A 21259-nucleotide genomic window follows, 5' to 3' on the forward strand; every position below is an offset into this window, starting at 1 on the left:
ATTTGAGCCACTCTTTTACTTCCAGCTTTTTTTGCTGGAGAACATTTAATTGGAGAACATGATGGGGGGGGGGGGGGAAAACCAAGGTCATTGCCCCTTACTGACCTTATTACAGTTGTGCTACAACCTTCCTCCAGGGACCCAGTCATCCCTCACTCCTGGAATCTTATGTGTCTTCTACCCAGCCAGACCCCCAGAATTGGCAGGGATGCTTCCAGCATTCCTGGGGCAGGGGTGGGGATGGGGAGGGAGGATGCTTCCGTACCTAGCCCCCAGTTTCTCCTGGAGGGATAAAAGGAGATGCCCTCCAACCCCCCCCCACCCCCCAGCAGCCAAAACAGCTTCTAGTCCCTTGTCTGTTCTTCCAGGCAGCCCTTTTCTTTTTCTTTGCAGCAAACTTTCTCTTCTGTTTTAAGTTTTTCATGGTTGCTGGCTTTATTTCTATGTTGTGCACCAGAGAGCAAGAATGTACGCATTTGTGCATCAAATGAAGAGTCTCATGACTTTCTTTTGCCTGGGCTGGCTTCAAACCTCCATCCTTACACCTTGGCTTCTCAATTAGCTCGGAAGCCGGGCATGAGCCACTAGCACCTGGCAGGTACTGCACATTGCTGAGGACAGCTCTTGTCACACGGTTCACTATGGTGCTCTGAGCCTGCGTTTTGAGGGGCTGTTCTTTTCTTCTCTTCAGAGGATTGCACAGGGAGTTTCTTCTGGGTCTGGAGCGATTGCCGGGAGCTCGGTAGAGTGCCTAGGAGAGCCATGGTCTAGGAACCCGTAGGGAAGCAGTCTTAATTTATGTGGAGAATTGCTTCCATGTTCTAAAACAACACAGGGATCAGAGTTTTGGTTCACACCTTTAGTTCTGTCCCAGAGCTTGGAAAGCTTTCTGTGTGTTGTTTGTGGAGCTTAAGCAATCTCAGTTATTAGCGCATGAGTAAGTACTAGGAGTACAAACTCAGATCGTGCTCATTAGGGTGCGACGTGAGGATTCAGTGGAGACCTGCGCTCAGTTCTCTTAATAACTACTTCATTTACTTGCAGTGAAGTCATAGCATGGCAAGCAGATGCCCTTCCTCTTCAAGCTTTATACCATTGGCCAGAAAAAGTGTTTTATTTTGGATTGTAGGGTAGCCTAGTTTGAGGCTGATGTGTTCCTGTAAGGCTTTATGCATTCAAAATGAACAGGGCAGTCTTGAGAGGGGGGTGGTTGAGCACTGCAGTTCAGAAGTTCAAGACCCCCGGGCTTGATTGCCATTACCACAGGTGCACGCAAATGGAGATGTCTGTTCCTGTGTAGCCGCATGTGGAGACCGGGGAGAGGGTCAGGGCGGCAAAGCTTTCGGAGACAGGGAAGGGGGCATGGCGCGCCCTGCGGAGGCCACGAAGGAGACACCAGGCTGGTGAGGAAACCGAGGGGCTGGAGTAGTGGCAGCGCCTCGGGGAAGGCAGGAGAGGCAGGTGGGTGGTTGTATCACTGTGGCGGGCTCTCAGCTGCCCGGGTTGCTTGGTACCTGGCTCTGGGATTGTTCAGGCAGTGGGGACAGGCCAGGAGGGGATCTGGTCCTGCGATGGTAGTTTGTGTGATAGGAAAGACAGTTTCCCTGGAGTCTCAGCTATTTTAAAGAGCTGGCTAGCTCCAGATCCATCTGGGCAGTCTCTCCTCCTGCCAAAAAGGATTTGAAAATGCCAAAATATTTTAACCTGCAAAAAATTATATATATATGTGCACATATATATTCATATACCTATACGTATATATGTATACACACACACACACACACACACATATGCAACAAAAGGCTGGTGTCCAGAGGGCAGTAGAAGGCCCAGGCAGAGGAGAAGTTGCTCAGGCAGAAATGTAGAACCATGTTGGAATAAGAGGCGGGACATGGTGATTCCCTGTTAAGTGTTAGCACAAGCTTCCTGCGTATAGCAAAGAAGGCATTCTGCCTGGAGGTCATATACTAGAAGGGGAAGGAACAGGACTAAGGATGTTATTCGGTGTTTTATCCTGATCCAAGCTAACCGCTGTGGTCCTGGGACCTGGACAAGATGGCCCTATAACCTGAAGTTCACACATTTATTATAGGACGCCGCCATGCACGGCCAAAGCCAAAAGAGACACCAGGAGAAGAAAATCCCCCGCATTTGTTGTAACATGAGTGCTGACCCTTTGGGAAGTTTGGTTTGGAAGGGTCAGGGAGGGATTCCAAAAAAAGAAGGGCACTTGCTTGGCATAAATTGATTTTTTTTTATTTGCGTATGCACGTGTGTGTGTGTGTGTGTGTGTGTGTGTGTGTGTGTGTGTGTGTTTTACTGGTGGTGCTTCAACACATGTCCTGTCTTTGAGCTTTTTTGCTCAGGTCCACTTCCAGCTGCTTGCTACTTTACTGTAGGTGAGAGTCTCATGGACTTTTCCTGTCTTGGCTGCCTTCAAATGGCAATTTTCAGAGGTCAGCCTCCTGAGTAGCTAGGATTACAGGTGAGAGCCACCAGTGCTTGGATAAATGACCCCTTCTGCATGTCTTTTTTAAAACTTTGAAAAACTTTATTTTGCAGATAAATTATTCAGCAAAGATTTACCTAAGTACTATGAACTAAAATTTATTTGGGCTAATTTTGTATGAGTGCTCACTTCTTTTTATGAGCCCATTTGAATAGAACCCTAGTTGGGGGACTTTATCATGTAAACATTTCTGCATGTCTTCGAGTGTATTTACGGATCTAGATTTCTCCTGGATTCAGCTGGCCTTCTCTCGAAGGCCATATGAGACTGGGCCTTCCTGGGTGGGTAGGAGCTTCCTGGACTGAGCTCAGCCCATGTTCTATGCTGTTCTCAGAGGATAATTGGAAGCAGTGGGAACTCCACTCCCTTCTTGCTGTTGTGTATGATGCCAGGTCACGTGGTACACTGTTTCTGTTAGGACTGCTGTCTGTTATGTCAATAAGAAAAGGAACGCACAGAAGGTTATCGGAACCAAGAAAGTCCCAAAGCAAGCCAGAGTTTTGGAGTATCCATGAGCGATACTACAAGTTCTTAGGTACTTCGTGATAGATAATTTTGGACAGATAGGATGGCATTCATAAACACCTAGGATGTTTATGAATGCTAGGGTGTTTTTGGCGGAGATGATGCAAATATTTGCCGAGGTTTTACAGATGTGATCTGTGAATCATCACTGTGGCCTCAGAGAATAAACAGCCTGTCCATGGTTGTGCACAGGAATTGCCTGGCTGTTGGGCACCTGAGCAGGCTGGAAAGGCTAAGGCAGCATGGACCCTCTTGTCCCCCGCTTCCTGAGCTCGGGTTTGCAGTCTTACTCTGTGACCACCTTTGGACATCTCTCCTGTTTGTTTATAGCTGCATCTGACAGCTCAGTGCGTTCTGGCTGCAGTGGTCTCTGGACTCATTGGCTTGCTGCATTTTGAAATTAAAGAGTTAATACTAGACCCAAGTTTGTTATGGATCAAGAGAGAAAGACCAGCTGGTTTATTCTGGTTCTTTGTTGGCTTTTCCACTGTTTACCATTTGACCACCATCTCTGGGGTAGCCGAAACAGAGAAACTTTGAGTGGTGGCTCTGTTCGAGCCTCCCTGCTCACTGTGATCTGCAGACAGTCTGGAAGGCCATTGCCCCGGCCTTGAATCTGTACTTCACTGAACTGTACATTGCTTCCTCTTCAAAGCTGGGGCTTCTCTAAGTGGATGCTCACACCGGCGGTCTGAGTATTGGGCATGTGAATTGAACTCCTTTTTTTTTTTTTTTACCCCCTTGATCGCCTGTGAGATGTATATTCAGACTTAAGCTCTTTCTTGTTAGCTCGGGTCTCTTTTTCACTGCACAGTACTTCAGTACTTCTTGGTGGCAGCCATTTTTTTTGACTTCTTTGTTTTGTTATTTCTGCCCTTAAAAACAAACAAACAAACTTTTAATTTACTTTGGTGATTTAGCTTGTAGGTTTGAGTACCTAGATTAGGATGGTTTTTGGGTTCTGACTTCTGATTCACCTGGTTTGTCTTGATGGCATGCTTGCTGGTAGAACATTCCAGAATTGTAACCCAGCAAAGGCAGGTGAGATTTGTGTTGCTGGTGGGAAGGAAGGTGGAGAGGTTTGCGGGAAAGAAGGAATGTGGGTAGTTGTGCTTTCTTGATTATACATCTGCTTCTTAACTTTAAAAACCTTTCATTACCTCTACTGACTTCATTGTGAAGGAAGTCTAATAAGGCTTGGGATACAAAACCTGATTATCCTGGTAAGCCTGTAGCTTGGCCTCTGTGGTCTTGGAACAATGTGACCTGTGATGAGGTCCTTTGTTTAAGGACAACCTCTTTCTCTCTTTGATAAACTCCCGATTATTCTAGAGTTTGCTCCAAAGTTGTCTCTTCCTAGAAACCCTGGCTGAATTCCTTTCTTTACAAATGTCGCAAGAGGCTATCTGAAAAACTGCTTTTGCTGGGTCAGCCAGCTTTGTGCCCTTTGATCTCTGCCCTCTGCCCTTGGTTCCCCAGTGCAGTCAAGTTTCCAATCCCCTTGTTTCTGGAGGGAGAGAGAAAACACAAAGGAGCATCTTGTATGGAAGGCAAACTGGCCCTCCCAACAACCAATGCCTTCTTACCTTGAGGCAACAGCCAAAAACTCCAGAGAGCACTTGGTTCCTGTTCTGTTCCAGTAATGAGTGATAGCAACTTCTCCAGAATTCCTCTAGGACGAAGACTGAGCTAATGGTCAACCAGGCCATACCTGTGACTTGAGGCCGTCTTAACCCCGTGCTCCCCACTCCTCTGCCTCTATTTCTCTCTATTTAGCCTGAAGCTAATGTCGGTATCTCTGAAGATGGCTGAAGATGTACTGATGTCTTCCCATGGCTGCCATGTACTAAACCTTCTTTCTCTGCCCTTCTTCACGGCTCTTTATGTGACATGGGAGTGAGTGGCTGGACCTAACTTGGGACTCTGGACATTGGGCTTGGGGGTCTACGAATCTGGGATCGATGACTCCTAGACTTAGCTGATGACCAGGATATGCTGGAGGGCAGGACTGATTAGCATCTGTTGGAGTTCATCTTAGTTTTTGCTCTGACCCAGGCATTTGGAATGGGACACTGTCATGTGTGGATTATTGCTTTAAAACTCCCCAGGGGGGGCTGGGGATATGGCCTAGTGGCAAGAGTGCCTGCCTCATATACATGAGGCCCTGGGTTCAATTCCCCAGCACCACATATACAGAAAATGGCCAGAAGGGGCGCTGTGGCTCAAGTGGCAGAGTGCTAGCCTTGAGCAAAAAGAAGCCAGGGACAGTGCTCAGGCCCTGAGTCCAAGCCCCAGGACTGGCCAAAAAAAAAAAAACAAAAAACAAAAAACTCCCCAGGGGAGGTTGGGAGTTTGCAAATGAGCCAGGGTCAGGATGATTGGTGTATATACTAGACCCAATCAGGATGCTAAAGCACATTGCCCAGTAGGTTCTCACCTGAGGGAATTAGTATGGTACCATTTGCTGTATCCTACAGGGTCTGGAATGAGATCTGGAACTTTGCACTCCGGTCAAATAAACGTAGGCTCACTCACACTGTTGGTCCAAAGACTGTGCTTTGAAACCTGTGCTTTAGAGAAGTTGGATCTGTGATGAGCTGAGCACATCGCAGATAAGATAAGAAACCATGAGCTGAGGTCCAAGCCCCTGCCCACATCAGTCCTTCAGTTGAAATTCTTTGCCAACACCGATCCCTTGCCCCAGAGTGTAACTGAGAATTGAGCTGGTGAATACAGCAATGGCTAATGTTCTCAGATGTCTTCGGCACTAAGGGTCTGCCACTACTCCCGTAGCTTCTGTCTGGGGCCAGCCTTTGAGGTGAAGGTTCTACTGCTTTTCCAGAAATTTCTTAGAACAAGTTTTCTGACCTATAGAATTTTGTTACCCAGGTAGCATTTGGTTGTCTGGTGGTATTTTTGTTGTCGCATCTTGTGTGGGGATGCCTCTGGTTTGTCAGGGGTAGATGCCAGGGATGCTGGGTACTCTGTCTTAGGGGAGGAAGAGCCACTGAGGTAGGATGGGTCTTAAGGGAGATCGTTCCTGCTATGTGCCGTACCGTAGTTCCTCCCTGTCTGTTCCCTTGGATCCCTCCCCAAACTGGGCCACAGGAGCTTCCAGTGTCTGGGCTGGCAAACACTGAAAGGAAAACTACTCAATGGTTAATAACCTGATAGAGCAGCCGGTGTTTGAGAAGTGGGGTTTTCTTTGGACACTGAGTGCTCTTGGGTGGGTTGGGTGCAGGGGTTGGATGACCTGCTGACTTCTTCCTGGACCTGTACATTCCTCCGGAAGTTGCTAAGAGAGGGTGGAGGTGGCCTGGGGGTGTGCAGCTTCTCACCTTGTTTCCTTCTTTACCCTACGGGCTTGTGAGCGGCATTCGTGTGCTTGGCTCATGACCTGCGCGGGATGATCCCATACCTTGCATTCCAAGAGCACAAAAAAATGAAGAGGCAGATTATTTCTGATCCAGACAGACTGCAGTAAGTAGATGAAGAAAGCAGGGTGAGGTCGCATGGGAGAACATCTTATTTACCACTCAGTAGGAAGCCAGGCTTCTTTTTTTTTTTTTGGCCAGTCCTGGGCCTTGGACTCAGGGCCTGAGTACCATCCCTGGCTTCTTTTTGCTCAAGGCTAGCACTCTGCCACCTGAGCCACAGCGCCCCTTCTGGCCGTTTTCCGTATATGTGGTGCTGGGGAATCGAACCGAGAGCTTCGTGTGTAGGAGGCAAGCACTACTTGCCACTAGGCCATATTCCCAGCCCCGAAGCCAGGCTTCTGTGGGCCTGATGAGGTGGAGAGCTGAGGGAGAGTGGTTCGGCCATAGCAGAGGATTGGAAGAGCATTGACTCCTCAAGAGGGCAGGGGACACTTGAGCCAGGACACTGGGGCAGGAGATCAGCGAGGTTGGCCACTTAGGCAAGACCAGTGAGTTGTGATCTCCACAGGTCTTGTCCTGTGCTTCCCTGCAGGGAACACAGTGTCATGTTTTGAAGACACGCTGGCTTTTTGGAAGCAAAGTCTCAAGGACCCCCAAGAGTACAGCGGGGCAGCTCAGCGAGGGGGTGCAAAGCACTGAGAGCCTGTGGCACTAGGGCCAGTGCACTGGAAGTACAACTGTAGGGAGGCAAAGGGTCAGGGGGTCGGGTCAGGGAGAAGTACCGAGGGTGAGGGCCACAGGTAATCGTTGTGTGAGTGCTGGGCTCAGTGGTAGCTGTTTGCAGAGCTAAGGAAGAGTAGTTTGGGCAGGAAGATGAAGAGTTCCATGTAGGACTCTGACGTGGAGCTGCCACTTAGGTGTCTGTGAGGAGGGGACACAAAGTGGCAGGAGTTTGGGGGTGCGGCCTGCTGTGGCCTGGTTGAGAGCAGTCAGTATTCAGGTGGTGGCTAAAGGCTGACGGTTGACCAGAAGGCCAGAGGCTCAACTTAGACAGTGGCCCACAGGGCTCTGGGGGTCTAGGGAGTTGGCTGGTCACAGGGGTGGGAGAGTGGAGAGGGGTGGGGATGGAGGGCTGGGGGAGGTTTCCGAGCGTTTGTTTCATCAGAAGGCTAGGGATCCTGACACCGATGTATTTCATCATATGTCCATAAACCATGGTGCACATCTATTCAATTGTGTATCCATCACCCATCATATGTACATAAAACATTGTTTTTCCATTAGTGTATCCATTATCCATTCACCCACCCTACATACATAAAACATTTCGTATAGTCATTCACCTTCTCAGACACTGTGTTTATGCCAACATTTTAGCTTCTGTGAAGAAGGATGCTGTTAACTTGGGTATACAATAACTGGCGCTTCTTTTTTATTTTTGGCAGAGTGCTAGCTAGCTAGAAAATGTTCGAGTAGAGCAGGGACCCGTGGACACTGTCCACACGCCTTCTTCCGAGGGTTGGGAGTGTGGATTTTATGCAAAGTCTCCTTAATTGTTGTAGCTTTTATAGTTAGAAATCATAGGTTTGTGACACACCACTCAGTGCATTTGCTGCTAGGATTTCCTCTGTGGACCTTCAGTAGCACAAACATGAGTCTGTGCTGGAGACTTGTGTGAATGTCACAGAAATGCCATGAATGTCGCAAAAATGCTGTGAATCCCAGGAAGAAGAGGTTTACGGCAGAGTCAGGGAGGGCTCTTGAGAAGGAGCTGGAACTTGTGAAGTAGGGAATGAGTCAGATGACAAAGGAAGTGGTAGTGGAACTTCTGTTCATAGCTGGTGGGAAGGCCGTTTAGTGGTTTCTTAAAAAACAACAACTGTGTTCTTATCACATGACGGAGCACGCTCCTTGACATTTACCCAGACGAGTTTAAAACGTACATTGACTGAGCTGGCTATGGGGACATACACCTATCATCCCAGTGGCTGAGACTGTAGGCTCATGAGTTCAAGGTCAACCTCGTCACATAGTGATTTCCTGGCCAGCCTTGGCTACATGGTAAAACCCTGTCTCAAAACTCACCAAGCCAAACCAGCCCCCAGAACTTAGGTCCCTCCAAAACCCGGTGCACAGATGTTTATAGCAATAACCAAGGTGCTGTTTAGTTGACAAATGAATAAGCAAACTGTGGTAGGTCTAGACAACGGAAAGAGTAGCCAGTAATAAAAAGAAATAACCAACCAAGCCAAAAGACACGGGGGATGCTAAATGTCTGTTACTAAGGCAGCAGCCATTCTGAGAGGGCTTTAATTCTGTCTGGTTCTCACTAGGTGACATCCTGGAAAAAGAGGTACTATGACAGTAAGAAGATGAGTTACCAGAGTAGGGGGTGAGAAAGGCCTAGACTGAGCACCGAGGACATAACTGTCACACAAGGGGGGAGGGGTAGGTCGATGTCCTTACACATTTATGAAAACCTATAGGTGTATCACAAGGAGCGAACCCGCATGTCCTCATGTATCCGTGTAGGTTCATCTGAGTCGTAACGAAGGGACAACCCACCTGAACTGTCTGCTTTCTGTTCCATTCTGCCGTGAACCTAAAACTGCTCTGAAAAAAATTGGAAAGTGTAATAAGCAAACCAAAGGGTAGGGGGCCTGCTGGATTGGCGGTAGGCAGGTCAGGGTGTGTTTAAGCGTTCTTGTAACGGATGGAGAGGAGGGGAGCAGCTTGGGGGGTACCTGGTGTGCACAGGGGCGTATGGCTCTTCATACGGGGCCAGCTTTAGTTAGACCCAGGGCGAGATGGCGTGTCTCCTCAGTGGATAAAAATGCACAAATGTGTATGTGCCACGCATGGATCAACTTTGAGCAGTATTTAGTTTACTTACAACTAAACAAACGTGAATTACGCGTCCACAGGCCATGATTCAGCTTCCAGAACATTTCTTTAACCCAAATAAATGATATTCTTTTCTGGGCTTCTAGGTGTACGTAGCCTAAGGAGTGGCACGAAATGCTTGCTTCGTTAAGTAGTCTTCTTCCTCTTCTCTCACGGGGCTTGAGCTTGGAAGCAAGAGCTGTGTTATCCCTTGGGGGGGAGGGGGAATGAGGTTGAGTCATTTGGAAGGAAGCATCTGGTTGGAGGAGGCACAAATAGCCAGAGAGTCACAGTCAAGCAGCGCATCATCCCCAGGGACTCAGAGGGCTCTTGGTGACAACTTAGTCCTGCACTTGGTGGATCTGGGGTAGTGACACTAGCTGTGAGAACCTCTGCTGGAAACGTGCAAGGACAGCCACTCTTTCCCATCGTATAACGGATTTGGGAAGCAAAAGCCAGATGTTAAATGGGATTCCTTCTTGTAGTCTGTCAAGTGGATTTTTTTTTCTTTTTTTTTTAGGTGAAGTAGGTTAGGTGCTTATCCATTCATAGTAGTTGTAGATTGTTGGAATCAGTTGTATGCAGTATGGCGAAGGTTCTGGGAGGATGTGCTGATAAGGGAGGGGCTGTGAAGATGTGAACAAAATGGATCAAGGGAAAAGGGAGCTGAGGAGCCAGGGATAAAACCAGGGCAGGCCCTGAAGCTCTGGGGTAGAGCCTCCCAGCTGGCCCCCTTTTTATCCTTCTCTTTGCTTTGTGGCCACTGTGAGCTGAACATATTTTCCATCACATGGTCCTCTCATGATGAATTGACTTGCCGCAGGCTCCAAAGCAATTAAGAGCACCAGCCACTGAATGAAATCTCTGAATAATGTGGGAAGACCCAGAAATAGAAACCATGTTTGCGTTGAAATCCTGGCACCAGAACTGTGTCTTTCCAATAGAAAAAGCTCACAGAAGTTACCATTAAGGCCACAGTCTAGTTCATATCCATTGGGTATCAGCTGTCTCTCTGTCTTTTGTTGTTGTTGGTCATGAGGCTTGAATTCAGGGCCTGGGCACTGTCCCTGGCTTTGTTACTCAAGGGTAGCACTCTACCACTTTGAGTCATGGCTCTACTTCCAATTATTCTGGTGGCTAACTGGAGGATTGGTGTGTAAGGGACTTTCTTGCCCAGACTGACTGGCTTTGAACCATGAACCTCAGATCTCAGCCTCTGGAGTTGTTAGGATTACAGGTGTGAGCCACTGGTACCTGGCTCTCGGCGTTAGAGGATAGACATCCGAAGTGTCCCCACCCTGCTTGCTATATAAACTGTTACCTAAGTTTGTAGCTTTGGGGACCTGGGCGCAGATGCCTTTTCCCACTGCACCCAAGGACACAGTGTTTCCGGGGTAGGCTCAGTAATTTGAGAGCAGAGAAAGTCTGTTCTTTCGTATATTTACTTCCAGAGATGGGCGAAAAGGGTCTTCTTTTATTTCATGGAATATTATTGTAATGTCTTGTGAGGTTTATTAGGCTTGGATTTTGAGAGGAATATTAAAAAAAATGAACTTGTTCATTAAAGAAAGAGAATACCTTTGATTCAACAGATATCAAGTAATGAAATAATATTTTGGTTCCATCTCACCCAGTAGTTACAAATGAGGAAGAATCGAGCAGAGAGAACATGGGAAGGGCAAGGGAGGAGAGGCAAGCAGGAAAGAGAAAGGAGGGGTATTTATCCGCCCAAAGGTATGTTACTTTTTATTGGCTTCTCTGCCAATATGTGTGGTGGACATGAAGTTCATGGAAATTGAATATTTGGCTCCAGACCAGAGAGGGGAGCTATGACCGACCGCTACCCAGAAGGCTTGGCATTCTTCTTTTTATACCACATTGAAGAAACACCAGTCAGAGCTTCTCACAGTCTTGAAAAAATAAAATAATAAAATGAAGCGCCAGTAATGAAGAAGCAAAGCCTCCATATTCTTAGTAAGCTGTTGGATTGTAATGCTAGTTGGAGAGGGACTGTGAGATCATCTCCTTTGGACATCTCTCTCCTCGCTGTCTCCTGAGCTCATGGCTTTCTGTGTTTGGAAGTGATCCAGACTGTGTTACAATTCTATTTACTCCTATAGAATTCAAACTAGGCTTTTAGACCCCAGACCTCAAATTTAAGAGTCTCAAGTTAGTCTGGTCACTCACCCCCCATTTGCCAAATAAAGGGACATGGTGAAGAACAGAGAAAAGAGATTGATTACATGGTAGCCAGGGGAAAACAGCACTTCAGTCCACCTTCAGCCATCTTCAGGGGCCCAGACATTGGCGTCAGGTTGAAGAGGGTAGAACTGGAGCCAGGTGTGAGAAAAGTACGTGTCATAGCCATGAGCCCTGGCTGGCCGTTAGCTCGGCTCATCCATGGAGGAGTTCTAGAGACATTGCTGTCGTTTTGTTACTGGACCATAATAGGTACGTGGGTAGTCTCCTGAGTTCTGGGTTGTTTTAGTGATAAGAAGAAGGCACCAGGTCTTTCCAGACTAACTGAGTTCTAAGGGTTGTGGAAAGAGCAGGAAGGAAGGGACCTGGCTAGGGCCACTGGGGTCTTTTGGGTCCACGTGGTTAGCTGGATGTTCCCACAATGTCTGTCTAATCCTGGGGGTCTGTGGGAGCTTCCAGGACAGATCTTTGTGCCTTTAGAACGTCCTCAGAGCCCCTGAGTTCTGAGGTGACTGGATGGAAACGAACCTTCTATCATGCTCCTTGTTGCCACTGAATGCTCACCATAACTATATCAGGCCTTCTCTTCCCCCAGCTTGTGGATTTCCCCAAGGGAAGGACTTCCCAGAGGACCCACCCAGGCCCCCTGTCAGACATATCCTCTGAAGCAGCAAAATCTGAATCCTAATGCTGGAGGCTTTTCAGCTCCGATGAGTTCAAACAGAATACAGAGGGGTGTTTTGTGGGACAGTATCGCCCATGCTAAGCCTGGTGCGTAGGGCTTGACTTTAGAATAACTCTAAAGGATCCAGTGAGTGGTCAGATCTGTTTGGTGGACAGTCTAGCCGATCTGTACTTTTCGGGGCGCTGGGGTTGGTAGAGCAACCTAGAGATATTTAGTGATGAGCAAAAGGTCACGGAGTTGCCCGGAAGTAGAGGGGGCAATGGTAGAGGGCTGGGATTAGACTCTTGGATGCTTCTAGCTCCAGGATCTGAGATCCTTGGAGGACTCAAGCTCCCAGGGTTACCTGAGCCCACAGCTCTGCCTCTGTGGTTGTGCTCTTAACAATTTGCATATTCATGGACTCCACAAACATTCCTGGAGCCCTTCCTGTTCCCCCTTTAGCCCATCCTGACAGGATTAAATAAGACCAACACCACCTCTGTTCTAATGGATTATTATTGTGTGATCTTAGAAACATCCTCCCCCTGCAAAAACATCAGTAACCTAATAATTATCTTTGAAGTACTTCTGAATGTTATTATCAACTAATGCGATGGATAATGATCAGTTTTCTTAGTAAAACAGAATTGCAAAATAATTGAATAAGGTTTTTTTTTGCCATTGTTTTTCCTTTCATAATTAATAAGTATCTTGTAGGAAAACAATTGGAGGCTATATAAGTACCTCATTTCAGTTATAACTTTTACCTATTGATTCATCTTCCATTGGGAATTTCTCTCTCTCTCTCTCTCTCTCTCTCTCTCTCTCTGTGTGTGTGTGTGTGTGTGTGTGTGTGTGTGTGTGTGTGTGTGTGTGTCCGTCCTGGGTCTTAAACTCAAGGCATGTGCTCTGCCCCTGTCCCTGAGCTTTTTGGCTCAAGGCTAGTGCTCTGCCACTTTGCAGCTCCACTTCTGGCTTTTTGGTGGTTAATTGGAGATAAGAATTGTATAGACTTTGCTGCGGGAGCTAGCTTTGAACCACAGTCCTCAGATCTTGGCCTCCTGAGTAGCTAGGATCGTAGGTATAAGCCACAGTGCCTGGCTATCGGTGCGAGTTTTCTAATTCCATTATTCCTTCTGTATAAGAGCTTTCCTTTTCTTTTCCATATGTTGCAGTCAGGATTCATAGATCTTTTGCCATTCCGAGTTATGAGTCATGACTGTTATTATTATGTGTTTGAATGTTCAAACTACTCAGGTGGAACCCTTCCGACTGGCTTCTCTATCCAAGGGACCCGATCTCATGATTGAATAATTTAGATGTTTGAGACCCATGTTGTACTTCCTTACCCCAGTCTTGAAATTAGCCATTTCTTTAAGGAGCTCTTGTTCTTTTCAGGGAAGGAGAGTGGTATTAAAAAAACCAAGATCTGGGCTGGGCACCAGTGGCTCATGCCTAGAATCTTAGCTATTCAGGAAACTGAGAACTGAGGATTGAAGTTCAAAGCTAGCTTGAGCAGGAAAGTCCACAAGACTCTTATCACCAATAAACCACCCAAAAGCCAGAAGTGGAGCTGTGTCACAAGTGGTAGAGTACTAACCTTGAGTAAAGAAGCTCAGGGACAGCATACCAACCCTGAGTTCAAGCCCATAATCAGCATAAAAAAGAACCCAAGATCTGGGAGATGGATGCTCTCATATACCGGGGTGTCATTGCATCCAGGGTCCTCTTAGTTCCAGAAGCAGTGTGTGTGTGTACACATTTAATTTTTTCCTAGATTCTCCTTGAATACAAATGTGCAGTTTTGTGTGTATGTCACTCCTGTTCTCTTACATTTTAACAGGTGGCTGAACCCCTTGTTTAAGATTGGTCATCAACGGAGGTTGGAAGAAGATGATATGTACTCAGTGCTTCCTCAGGATCGCTCCAAACACCTTGGGGAAGAGCTGCAAGGGTAAGCCAGAGGCACTGAGAGAAGGGGTAAGAAGAAAGAGAACTTCAGAGCTTGTCGCCTTCCTGGGTCATTCCCTTTCTCCCCCCCCCCCCATTTAACAGCTCCCTCCCCTGAAGCTGTTCCTATCCTTGCTCTCCCTCTCTGACTGATGGAAACCAGTTTCTGGTGCCTTGGGAAAAGGGGGTGTGTGTGTTCACGCCCCAGGCCCTGGATGCCTGAGGCCTGTCCTCAGATGGAATCACTCTTGGGAGATGTCTGGCTTGCTTGCACCCTTCTGCCTTCTCAGGCTCTAAGGAGGCTGTAACTCAGCAAGCGAACTTGTCTCCTGTAGTTTTGTTTTTGCCTAATACTGTGGCTTAAACTCAGGGCTTGAGCTCTGTCCTTAGCTTTTTCTGCTCAAAGGTGGCACTGTCACACTTGAGCCACACCTCTGCTTCCTTTTTTAATTTTTGGTTGTTTATTAGTTGGAGATGAGAGTCCTTTGAAACAAGATCCTTCGGTCTCAGCCTCTAGGAGTAGGTAGGATTACAGGGGTGAGCCACTGGTACCCAGCTCTCAGCTTGTTTTTGAGGCCTATTTTTCTGGGGCTGCAGATTTCACATCACATTTTCAGGAGCCCTGGGGACCCTTAGCCAGCATTTTTGGAGCAGCCTCTGGACACTCTAATAAATGCTTTCCTGTCTGTATGTCATCGCCTCCCCTGATTTGCATAGGATAGCATAGATTGTGCTTGACCCAACTTTTGTCTCCTCGTAGGTACTGGGATAAAGAAGTTTTAAGAGCCGAGAAGGATGCACGGAAGCCATCTTTAACAAAAGCAATCATAAAGTGTTACTGGAAACCTTACCTAGTTTTGGGAATTTTTACATTAATTGAGGTAAATGCTTTTTCTAGCCAGTGGGTTGCTTTTCAGTGTATATGGAATAGACATGTTAGCTGTCAATAAGCACTGAAATGGGTTGGGACCATAGGAGAGAAGAAGCCGTGCTTGTGGGTTTGAAAGTGTGTTGGGATCTGGGAAGCATGAGGTTAGCAAATCAGTCGTGTTTGTCTTTGGAAGGGCAAATACTTAATGATTGCAATTCAAGGTCATTACGATGTTTTCTTTGAACTGATGAAAATCCAGTGTCATGGAAGGATAGTGCTGTTCTATACCAAACTCTGACAGTGTTGATGCTTGGTAAATGTTATGAATCCTAAGAGCCATCTTTGGTCACAAGGGAATTCTACAGCCTGGCAGAAATGTGGCCTGAGGCACGGAGGAAATGCATTTGGATCAGAGCCCGGAAGAACAGGAGACAGTTTACTGGTACCCAACAAAATAATTGTTAACCTAATCATACCAAACCTGACAAATCCTTTCCAGAGAAGTACTATCCCGATAGTATCCTGATAAATGCTGTTGCCTAGCGGGTAGAGCTGGGGTGGGGGGGCTGGGGGGCTAGCCAACTCATCTTCCAGTGAATTTGTGTGCCTTCATGGTTCCTTGTCCTGGTTATTGGGACAGATTGCTGATAGAAGGTAGCGTTTGGCAGTCCGGCATGGCAGAGTTTAGCAGTGGACATTCAGTAGAAAACCCAAGACAGAGAGACATGGGAACAATGGCCTGTATTTTTGGAAGGGCTTCACCGTCAGGGAGTCTTTCAGTAAGGCGTTTCCTGCCTGGGACTCATTATGGGCGGGACTTCCTGTTGTGGATTGAGACCTGCTGGAGAGGATGCTTGCTCCTTGAATGTAGTCTCTTTAAGTCCCTGATTGTGGCCAGATCCCATTTCAGAATGGGCTGCATGCAGGCCTTGTTGGGAAATGGAAGCACAGAGACAGGCTACAGAAGCTGGGGGCGGGGGGAGGGGGAGCTCCCATGCAATGCCAGGAGCATGGCTGCTGTCCTTGGCCAGCCCTGGTTGTATGTATTTCTGGGGAAGGACTGGAGAGAGCTTCATTGGGTGCAGTTAGTAGAACTCTGGCCTGTCATTTAGGAGATTTCTTTTGGGGAAGCATGGCAGGATAGTGGAGAACAGAGTATTCAGGTGTGGGGTTCATACTCAGGAGGAAAGGCAGTGGTGATAGGAGGACTAGAAGCAGCAACAGCGGTACCTAACAGGACTAGGAATAGTACAAGGCGTAGCAGCAGTACTTAGCAGCAGCAATAGTACCCAGTAGGACTAAGGAGCAGAACTAGAAGCAGCAGCAGTAGCTTTATTATTAAGAGTTTATACCCTGGAGTGTTAGTATCCTTCAGTACTAGTACTGTGCTAATGGTATAGACCTCATGGTAGTAGTGTTAGCAGCAGCAGCAGCAGTAGCAGCGTTAGTAGCACTCAGAACTGCTGCCGCAGTACTGGCGGGTTTAATAATGATAGTACTGAGTACACGAAGAGCAGAGTGTGGCGGTGGCTGCCGTGAGTGCTTTCTGTGAGGGTGGCTTTAATCCTTTGGTGAGGTAAGAGGTGCTCCTATTAGTCCCACTTTTGGAAGGCCCCTGGATGTCCAGGGTTACATAATGAGCTCAGGGACACCTATAACATAAGGAACTGCTGGAGCTGAGATTCCATTTCTGGCACTCTCATTTAGGAGATACTAACTATCTCATCCAGGGTATATCCTGACAATTGGGTCTGATGGGTCTAAAGGTCTCTTTTCTTGAACCTGGCCCAGGGATAATGAGTCAGGCGTTTAAGAGTGGCGGCACGGCAGGAAGTCCGATTAGGGGTAATCAATTAGGATAGCGTTCGGACGACTGTATCATCCCCCTGTGGCCAAGAGAGTCAGTACTGGTGGGCTAGAACATGACAGTACATTCGTCTGAACCAAGGATTCTTACAAAGGGTCCCCCTCCTGCCCATCAGTGCCCGAGATGGGGCTGCCCTCCCTACCCACATTCTTCAGCCTTGCAGCACCTTGCTGAGAGGCTCCTCAGCACCCTGAGTAGAGGAAGTTGTGGTCTTTAGTGACAAAGCTGAGACTTACAGTCCCAGCAGAGGCCAAGGCTCTCTTTCTGTTCTGGGCCCAGGCCTTTAAGTATCTGGGTGGCCAGCTAGGTTGTCCTGAGGTGCTGTCAGCTGAGGCACCGGGCAGATGGAGTTTGAGCTGAGTTCAGACCAACATCTCCTTGGCTTATAGTCTAAAGGTAGGGTCTGGTGATTCTCTAGATGAGACCAGTATCTGGCGGTTACTTTGTCATTTTGACCTTTGGGTTAATGACTGGCAGAAATTTTAATGTTAATGAAATGATTTTTCTTTTAAACTAGGAATCATCGGAGTTCAAGAAAGTAAAACCTTTTTTTTTTTTTTTTAAAGCTGTCAGTAAACAGGAGCCCGAACCCAACATAAACATCCATGTTTTCGTAGACTTGCCTTTGGACACTACTGCTTTAAGAAAGTCAGAAATCATTTCTTACCTGTGAAGCAATTTGAAAATCTTTTTCTGGTGCTGTTTGGGGCTTTGAATCATAAACGCTAGACAGGATGGACATTAGTTTAATGACTGATTTTTATGAAGTGGCTTTTTTGTGTTGTGGTCCGTGTCCGGGCTGTGTGTGGGTCTCTTGAGTTCTAGACAGTGGGCAGGCCAGGCTCCACCGGGCAGGTTGTGGGATGCAGACACCGTTCCTTTGTTGATCTCCAGTTAGTGCCTTCTTGGGGCCTGGTGCTGGGCATGACACCCTCAGCATCTTCAGAACTCCTCAACTGTGTGTTACTCAGCCAGAGGTGGAGTGAACCCCTGAGCTGTGTGTTACCCAGCCAGATGTGGAGCCGGGGCCCTCCCTCAGTGCGAGGGGAGGGGCACCAACAGGAAGAAGCAAGTGGTACCTGCTCCAGGGTGGCTTCAAGCTGGGGACTTTAAAGCAGCACACGCCTTGTCATGCAAGAATTGCAGAATAACTACAAAGCCTGGAGAAACAAGTCCAGGGATGATAGTGGATACACACGCGTGCAAGCCCCGGCTGGCTGGAGCGGAGCAGTGAGTGCCGTGGGGACGGAAGCGAGTCTGCACCTGCACAAGGCCTCCCCATGGAGGGGAGTGGCACGGGGAGGTGGCACCCGCTGGGGCCTTTCCTGTCACCCCAGGCCCGTGACACGATGAGGAGTCTGGCCTGCTCCAGCGTGAAGTCGTGGGAACGCTGGAGAGCTGGCCTGTGCCCACTTCTCCTAGCTCTGATAGAGGAGGAGATTTGGGGTGCGGCCTTATTCCCTTGGCCTTTAGCATGAAGGTCCCAGTTGGCCACCAAACTTAGCCTGTGGACTTGGTGTTGGTTCAAGGTTTTGCTTAGATTGTCTTCTCTTCAGGTGGAGCTATAGGAAGCTGCTGGAAGCCAATGTGTGAGGAAATCCTCGCTCTGGAAGTCATGTGACTTCCACAGTGATATTTGTGTTTCACGCCAGGCTGGGTTGTTGTCCCGGGCCTTTGCACCACCCTTCTTCCGAGTGCCCCTAACTTGCTGCACAAGCCAGGAGGTGGAGGAGGCAACGATACCATGGGTTCTGAAGCTGGTAGAGAGGTGAAGGGGAGGCCTGGAGAGAAGCAATGGGCGTGGCGCGCTGGGCTCCTGGCGGTTCTCGTGTACCTTACGGTAGCGTGGTGTTGTTCGTAGTGTGGTCCCCGAGTCTGAAAGGCAAATGCTTTCATAGCATGGACTTAAATCACATCTTCCCTCCCCACCCCCTGCCAAATCTGGAAATCAGTGACTCATTTGCAAAAGATTGTGATTATAATGGGAAACCAAACCAAACCAAAAAGAACCCCCCCCACCCCCCGAAACTAGCATCCCAAAACACTGCTAGAAAGTGGAAGTTACCTAGGAATTGCTGGAGACACTCGGCTTTTCCAAATGACTTTGCTCAAGATTCTTCTTTTACCATAGTCTGCAGGCAGCGCAGTAGGATTTTTCTAAGCCCTTAGTGAAATGTGGCATGGGGCCACAAGAAACAAAACAAAACCAAAAACCAGAACACAATAAAACAATAGATCTTTCCCCAGGACTTTCCTTTCCTTGTGTAAGTTTTATGGTGCAAGACCAGGAATTCAGTGCCACCCAGCTCCACGCAGGGCTTTGCTGTAACAAAAAAGATCCGGGCTTCCACTGCGTTCTACTTGGCGGTGCCCTGCTCCTACAGCTGTTGTAGCTCATTTGGTTGCCCCACGACCTGAGGTACACAGAGCAGATTTCAGGGAGCGTACGGCACACTTGGTCAGGTGTCATGGAAGCGGCAGCCCTGGCTTTCAAGGCAAAACCAAGTTCCTCATTTAGCCCCGTGCCCCAAGAGAGCTATACCTGGTGTGGTGATTTTCTTTCTTAGGTTTTAAAGACTATTTCAGATGATAAAGGGTAGAAGAGGAGAATAAAGCTTGGCTGCCTCTAGCCAGCTGCAGAAATGACCAACTCATCACCAGACTTGAGCCATCTGAAGCCCCACTTTTGCCCTGTTGAAGTCGTCTTGTGATCTCTTCTTACCTAGGAGTGTCTCAGTATCTACCTTTATTTTATTATTTATTTATTTATTTATGCTTTTGTTAAACCAGTCCTGGGCCTTGGACTCAGGGTCTGAGCACTGTCCCTGGCTTCTTTCTGCTCAAGGCTAGCGCTCTGCCACTTGAGCCACAGCGCCGCTTCTGGCCGTTTTCTGTATATATGGTGCTGGGGAATCGAACCCAGGGCTTCATGTGTACAAGGCAAGCACTCTTGCCACTAGGCCATATTCCCAGCCCCTCAGTATCTACCTTTAAAACGTGGAGATTCTTCATAGACTGAATAAGCTCAGGGCTAGAACTCTTACTAGCGTGTGCAGGCCCTGGGGTGGTATTGACACTATCACCTCTAACATGATTTGTGAAATACAAGAATTTTGAAGTTCATATACTACTTTTGTTTGTTTAAAGACCACTTTCAGTCTTTCTATTTGTTTTGTAGAATTGAACCAACAATTGGATGGGCATATATTTAGGCACATTTGATTTATTTTATTCTCAAGTTTTAGGGATTTTTTAAAAAAAGAAATTTCATTCATGTTCTATATATAATTGCTTCCAAATCAAAGAGGTTGTGTTTTGTTTTTTTTTTAAGAAGGCACTTGTCTTTGTCTTTTCTCCTCTGTTCCCTCTCTCCTTTTATAGGTAGTTTCAAAAGCAAACTATAATTCACTCTGTCATTTTATAACTATTGGGGAGGTGTCTCTTTTATTTTTGTAGATGTGGAACTGTTAGTGTTACTGCCTCAGCCTCTCAAGTGCTAGGATTACAGGTGTACGCCACCATGCCCAGCTCAATGGAGCCTTTTCTGATCACTGAATTTTTTTCTCGTTGTACAGAAGGGAAGGTCTTTATTTCTGGATTCTGGGCTTCTGTTTTTTTTTTTTTTGTTTTTATGAATGATACATGACAACAGCTCTGATTGCATCCCTTTGTGATTTTTTTTTAAGCCATCTCTAACCCCTCCAAATTGAGGCTTAGGAATGGAGCAGGACAGGAGGAGAGTGATACTTAGCTAGGGTTGGTTTCCCTCCTCCAGAATATTCCAGGGAGAGGAAGCGCAACCTCATCTCATCACTGAATTCTGAGTCGGGAGCCAAGTGTCTTCTGTAGGTCCTGGGGATGCTCAAGTGTAGTCACCTGCTTATGCCTCCTCCCAGTTCACCTTATCATCCCTCCTTATTTCTGGACCTTCCTCACTTACCTTTGTCACCTGCTTGCTCATTTCTAACTGGAACTGCCTGTTTGTTTCCCCCATATGCTCATTCTTTTCTTTTTGTGGGTCGTGGGGCTTGAACTCTGAGCCTGGGTGCTGTCACTGAGCTCTTCAGCTCAAGGCTATAGTGCTCTACCACTTTGAGCCACAGTGCCACTTCCGGCTTTCTGATGATTACTTGGACATAAGAGTCTCACAGACTTCCCTGCCTGGGTTGACTTTGAATCATGATCCTCAGATCTCAGCTTCCTGAGTCGCTAGGAATATGGGTGTGAGCCCCTGGTACCCGGCATCCTCCTTCTTTTCTCTGATAGCTAGTTTGTATTTCCTCTGTTTTCTTTTCCTTCTGCAGGCCAGGGATGGTGGGTTGAGCAAGGGGCGTCCCCTGTTCTGGGCCAGTGGGAGGGAGGCCCCGCGCCTCCCCATCCTGTCAAGTCCTGTAACAAGTTACTCTGCAAAGAG

The 21259-nt window shown here is 47.5% G+C and overlaps 1 protein-coding gene across 1 annotated transcript in view; it reads left to right on the top strand.

Annotated features, from left to right (window-relative positions):
• The window catches only part of Abcc4 (ATP binding cassette subfamily C member 4), a 203452-nt gene that overhangs the window by 21126 nt on the left and 161067 nt on the right, over positions 1-21259 (top strand). The window contains exons 2-3 of the mRNA XM_048341177.1: positions 14001-14111; positions 14868-14988. Coding sequence (XP_048197134.1) covers positions 14001-14111; positions 14868-14988 — 232 coding nt within the window. The remainder of the gene's footprint in view (positions 1-14000; positions 14112-14867; positions 14989-21259) is intronic.

The sequence above is a fragment of the Perognathus longimembris genome, chromosome 3 (assembly GCF_023159225.1).
Source record: "Perognathus longimembris pacificus isolate PPM17 chromosome 3, ASM2315922v1, whole genome shotgun sequence".
Lineage (NCBI taxonomy): Eukaryota > Metazoa > Chordata > Mammalia > Rodentia > Heteromyidae > Perognathus > Perognathus longimembris.